The sequence below is a fragment of the Crassostrea angulata genome, chromosome 6 (genome assembly GCF_025612915.1).
Source record: "Crassostrea angulata isolate pt1a10 chromosome 6, ASM2561291v2, whole genome shotgun sequence".
Lineage (NCBI taxonomy): Eukaryota > Metazoa > Mollusca > Bivalvia > Ostreida > Ostreidae > Magallana > Magallana angulata.
The window spans coordinates 21,917,354-21,922,473 of NC_069116.1; the positions used below are offsets into that span (position 1 = coordinate 21,917,354).

The 5,120-nt window shown below is 34.2% G+C and overlaps 2 protein-coding genes across 2 annotated transcripts; one reads left to right on the forward strand and one right to left on the reverse strand.

Moving 5' to 3' along the window:
* The first annotated feature begins 723 nt into the window (after window positions 1-723).
* On the forward strand, window positions 724-3,095 carry LOC128189407 (uncharacterized). Its single transcript, XM_052861005.1, has 5 exons — window positions 724-884; window positions 1,394-1,545; window positions 2,405-2,569; window positions 2,860-2,906; window positions 2,999-3,095. Exons 1-5 carry the CDS (start codon window positions 835-837, stop codon window positions 3,023-3,025), a joined length of 441 nt encoding a protein of 146 aa, XP_052716965.1. The 5' UTR covers window positions 724-834; the 3' UTR covers window positions 3,026-3,095.
* A 129-nt stretch (window positions 3,096-3,224) lies between these two features.
* LOC128189405 (uncharacterized) lies at window positions 3,225-4,974 on the reverse strand. Its single transcript, XM_052861004.1, has 3 exons — window positions 4,639-4,974; window positions 4,400-4,546; window positions 3,225-4,009 (listed from the first exon to the last, which is right to left on the reverse strand). Exons 1-3 carry the CDS (start codon window positions 4,817-4,819, stop codon window positions 3,498-3,500), a joined length of 840 nt encoding a protein of 279 aa, XP_052716964.1. The 5' UTR covers window positions 4,820-4,974; the 3' UTR covers window positions 3,225-3,497.
* Between the last annotated feature and the right edge of the window lie 146 nt (window positions 4,975-5,120).

Here is a 5,120-nt window from a genome sequence, read left to right on the forward strand (position 1 = left end):
CATAAACTGAGATTACCAAATAACATTTCTGGCGGATATTGAAATTATTCAAATGATATATAAATTCAAGAATTTTACAAAAGTATACTCATAAAGAGCCGTTCTTGAATAAGTGAGTGATAGGCAATTGATATATACCTGTATTACTTTTTTGGGGTCTGTACAACTTTTGCAATATTGCAGGTCAAAAGGCCACCGTCCATGGGTCTTTTATTTATCGTGTGAAAACCCATAACTTTTAGATTAAAAAAAACACACAGTACAGTTGGATTTCGCGGGAGGTGTTGGGGAAGCTGTGAATATTTTGCTAATTTTTTAATAGCTTAATTAGTGTTCAACGGGGAAAATCAACAGCAAAATATTTAATATATCATCCCTGTAGCCATTAATTCTAAAAGACAAAAAAAATTTAAATCGCAAAACCTATTTTTGAAACCTCCTGCACTATTTATATGGTTTCTAGACAATACGCAGTAAAAGAAGTGAAAAATAAATTGGAAACAAAACGCCAAAATTTGCATCTGCACAAAAACCTAGCTATAGTGTAATTATTTGAAATTTTCATTAATTATTTAGATTTTAGAGCAAAGTGGTCGAATAAACACGATAAACAACATACGTTCTATAATTGATATCACAAAACAAATTGATTCACAACTTTTCGATTAAAAAAATATTATCCAGAACGAATTAACACGCGCAGTCATCATCTTATCTTGTCTAAACTGTCTGTACATGTACTGATAAAGTCTGGGACTGTACTAGTGACGGGGCTGACTGTGGGTGATTATCGTGATATACCAGTACTAAGGAATTGGAACAAGTCGACAGACCATGAAAGGCCTCCTTCTCTTGGCGATTTCCTGCTTTGTAGGAATTCAGTGGTAAGACCCGTTAAGGTTGTTTGGGACACCTCCATGTTGTGACGTACTATTTATCGAAATAAACAATTTAATCAAATGTAATTTTATAGTTTCTTCCCCGTAATTGTTACCTAACAGCGTAACGCAGTGGGTTCACTACTAATATGTTAGTCATGAGTTCAAATCCCGCTGGGTATTTTAAAATTTGAACCCTTCCCCAAAATTTTAAAACGTATTTTTTGGTGATATGTTGTAATATTTGAAAATTCTAAACTGGTGAAAGTTTTTAAATCATAATGAACTTTGATCAACGTCGATATTGACAGATGTCCCATACCACCTTGATTATAAGATACACAGAAATAAGAGCACAGTTCTTTTCGAAATGATTTTATTCACTATTTTCAATTTAAAAAAAAATACATTTGATTTTTCAGTTAGAAACAGTCTGTTTAACTTGGTTATTGAATGGAAAATACATAATGTCTATGTATTACTGAGTAACACATTTATAACTGTCATGTGAATAGCAACAGTCCACATGGTGGGAACCCCCACGGAGGTCAGCTGTTGATTTGGGAGCTGACCGATAAACTCTGGACCCTGGGGGACCTCGACCACAACGGATTCCTTACCCTTGCAGAGCTTGAGAAAGAATTCATCACCAACTTTGATCACGACGGTAAGGTCACTAAATAATAGACATCGGTTTCTGTAGGATAACAATATTTTACGGGTTTTTTTTTTTTAGGTCGGAAATGATTGATACATGCGCGGATCCAGAATTTTTTCCGGGGGGGGGGTTATTGTGTTTGCCCGGGGGGGGGGGGGGGGTTCCAATGCCTATTTTTGGTAATATAAATTTAAATTTTCAAGGGGGGGAATGTCCGGACCTTTTATCATAAGCTTTATGTATACTAGTTCTATAAATGGGTTATTTGTCTACAGAAAGCAGTACATCTCAGACCGATCATACACTTTTTTTTACGAAATACTATACAGGTATATAGTAGTGGAAACCTTGAATAATACAAGTAAAAACATATAACAAGCTGTCACTGGATAGTTTCGTTCTAATATTTGGGACGTTTTATTTTAAATTCTAAATTCTTTCTATTTCAAATGGTACATTTGTACGTATATTGTAGCTAGATATGCGCCATTGCCCGCTGAAATTTAGAGCATTTATTTGAATATAGAAATGGATACATTTCTTGATTAAATCTACTGACCTTTCCGATATATTTCATTTATCAAATAAAATATACAACATGACTAAAGTAGTTATGTTGTATATTTTATTTGATAAAATGAAATATATCAAAATAACATATACAATGAGACTAAAGTATTCATGTTGTACATATGTTTATTTGATTAAATGAAATATATCGGAATAACATATACAATATGACTGAAGTATTCATGCTGTACATATGTTTATTTGATAAAATGAAATGTATCGGAAAGGACACTACAATACTGAGTAACAAATTGAATTTCAAAATTAACATTCTGTATAACGTCTGACTTTCTTCCAGGGAGTGGTTGCGTCGTGAGTCACGAGTTCGTCCACCAATGGCAGCACAATTACCTGGACACCCATCAAGCCTCCGTGCACGTGTTCGAACATTTCGACATGAACAGAAATGGCGCCATCTGTCATGATGATATTGCAGCCCTCTTTACTGCTACAGACCATACCAGTAAGTTGATTTTCTTTAACAAGATGGTTGCTATTTAATTTGTTAAATGATATCACAGAATATCTGTCGCCAAAAAGGGAACGTTGGATTAAGATTTTAACAATGCATATTATGTACATTTAGTTTCCAATTACAGATATGGCATATCTCAAAATCTAAATCTTACAATCTGGCACTTTTTCATGGTTAATCTCATGTAAAAATTATTTCTATAAGATGTGGAATATTGAATCCAATATAGGGTTTTCAAGAATGATAATTTACAATTACCTCATTGCTGTTTATTTCAGAGGATAACCTCTTGGAGAAAGACGAATTTGATAATTTGTTGCTCTTTGTAAGTATAAATCATCTAGACTATAAATTAATATAGAACACAACAAAAAGATATAATGTATATATTATCAAATATTTATTTAATTGTTTCAGATATATGGACAAATGCCACTTCCATAGGAACATTTTATGACATTTTGTAATAAATAATCATTATGGCATAACATTGTATTAAACTATTTTAATCATTTATCGATAATTATTCATTTATGACTTCAAGTGCCAATTTGGTTACACCTACACATTATAACTGCAATATGTTATACTGTACTGTACACATCTTCCCTCACACGTGACAAATAACAGCCTGGTTAATTTGTTCTGTTTCACCTCAAAATAACTTAACAATAGATATGTTTTGAATTCAATTATTATACAGTAAACATAGGGTTAAATCCTATAACTTATACGTTTTTGTATACGATTATTGAAAAAATAATTGAAGAGCATTATCCTAAGTTACTTCAACTTCTATTCAATATAGAAACTGAACCGTATTCAACAGTGAATGTGTCACCGCGTATGTTGAGGCATGCATTGAAACATACTATTAAAGGATTTAAGGCTAGTAGGCTGGCGACCTAACGCAATTTTACTCAACTATGGTGATGCAAGATTCACAACTAGCCGAAACATCAATATCATTTTCACCATTTCCCGGAGATTTCTTATTGAAGTTCTTCCATTTTTCACAAAATTTCCGTGTCATTTCTTCAGCATATCTTTCCCGATTCACCGCTTGCTCCATGTAAACTTCAGAGGGTATCCTTGAAAATTGATTGTTCCCGACATGAACTGGTCGGGATCCCGGGATATCAGGAACAACCAATAGATGCTTGTCCTGTCGTCTGTGCATTGGTCGCTGCAGCCAAGTTTTCCTGCGGAAAGGCCCTTCCAGCACGATTGTCTCCCCTTTATCGGTGTCGGTTACTGTAATGGCGGGAACAGACGACTTGACGGCTTTTTCATAGATTTTAGAAACTGTGTACCATGTAGCATTTATGATGGACGCCACCAAAGCGCCGATTGTTGCAGTAAATTCATGTTCTTCGGCGCTTGTTTCTGAAACCACCATAGCGACGATGCCAAATGCAGTGAAGAAAACTAGATAAGCAAAGACAAACGCTAAGGAGTGCCAGGATAAAATTCCCATAATAACGGGACTATTCATTCGATAAATGATCATCATTAATTAATTAATTAATTAAAAATTTGATGCAAGCTGAACACTCTTGAGCACGAATCAATTTTTTATGAATACAAAACTAATTTGATATTAGAACACATAGAAATCACGTATGTTTTGTAATTCTACATGTAACAAACTATGTACACTAGAAACTGTCTAAAACATTAACTTTAGCTTCAATTTCCCAGAGGCAGATGTTATCTATAGATATATTGGTCTAGATGATAACCACGAAATATTGTACCGGTTTCTCGAATTGGTTTAAATTTTAAACTTGAAGAATATTTGCACTAAAATGTACTCACATCCCCCAAAATGCAGAAAGAGTTGAAGTCTATGCCATTCACTCATGCATTCATAAATAACACCCGTTGGGAAATCTTTGAGCAACAAAGTCAGTTGCATCGCTGTTGCCAAACCAAAGGCAACAATGATTAATTCAAAAGCATATTCTGAAAGAAAAGCACAACTATAGCTCTTCATCCGACAAAAATAGCTAAAACCTATTGACGTGTTTACCTATTCACTAAAAGTTTAATCTTACCGTGAGCAAAGTTATTTTGATTGAAAGTTTGGCGGTGAACAAGAATGACAATTTCCATAGACAAGAAGTACATGGCAAAGGCTTCCATAATAACCCGGAAATTACGCCTTGATTCTACCGTTGTTGTGACGTAAAAATGAGTGAAATGATGTCCATGGTGCTTATGTTCCATGTTAGACATAAAATTTAATTGTTTCTTTTAACTGACCGGGTGTGCACATCCGGTAAACGCTTGATAAGGGATTGAAATAACATATGTACATTTAATAACTACTTTTCCTATTACCGGAAGTTAGCAGTGTATTTTTGCCACAAAACATGTTAAAGGAGAAGTTAGAAGTACACGTGTCATTTATCATTGAACGAAACTGAAAAGATGTTGCAATCAAGAGAACCGAGACAGCATGCCAATAGGTCTAGATACGTTGTTTATGCACATAAAAAACACCGTTACCTACTAGAGACAACATAAAGCGAACATA

Excerpts from the sequence above, each read along its gene's own strand:
- LOC128189407 (XM_052861005.1), top strand. The coding sequence starts at position 835 with ATGAAAGGCCTCCTTCTCTTGGCGATTTCCTGCTTTGTAGGAATTCAG. Across the intron at positions 885-1,393 it reads TGCTTTGTAGGAATTCAGTG|CAACAGTCCACATGGTGGGA; the intron begins GTAAGACCCGTT and ends TCATGTGAATAG. Across the intron at positions 1,546-2,404 it reads CACCAACTTTGATCACGACG|GGAGTGGTTGCGTCGTGAGT; the intron begins GTAAGGTCACTA and ends ACTTTCTTCCAG.
- LOC128189405 (XM_052861004.1), bottom strand. The coding sequence starts at position 4,819 with ATGTCTAACATGGAACATAAGCACCATGGACATCATTTCACTCATTTT. Across the intron at positions 4,547-4,638 it reads TCAAAATAACTTTGCTCACG|AATATGCTTTTGAATTAATC; the intron begins GTAAGATTAAAC and ends CTTTTCTTTCAG. Across the intron at positions 4,010-4,399 it reads CTTTCTGCATTTTGGGGGAT|TTTTCTTCACTGCATTTGGC; the intron begins GTGAGTACATTT and ends TTGCTTATCTAG.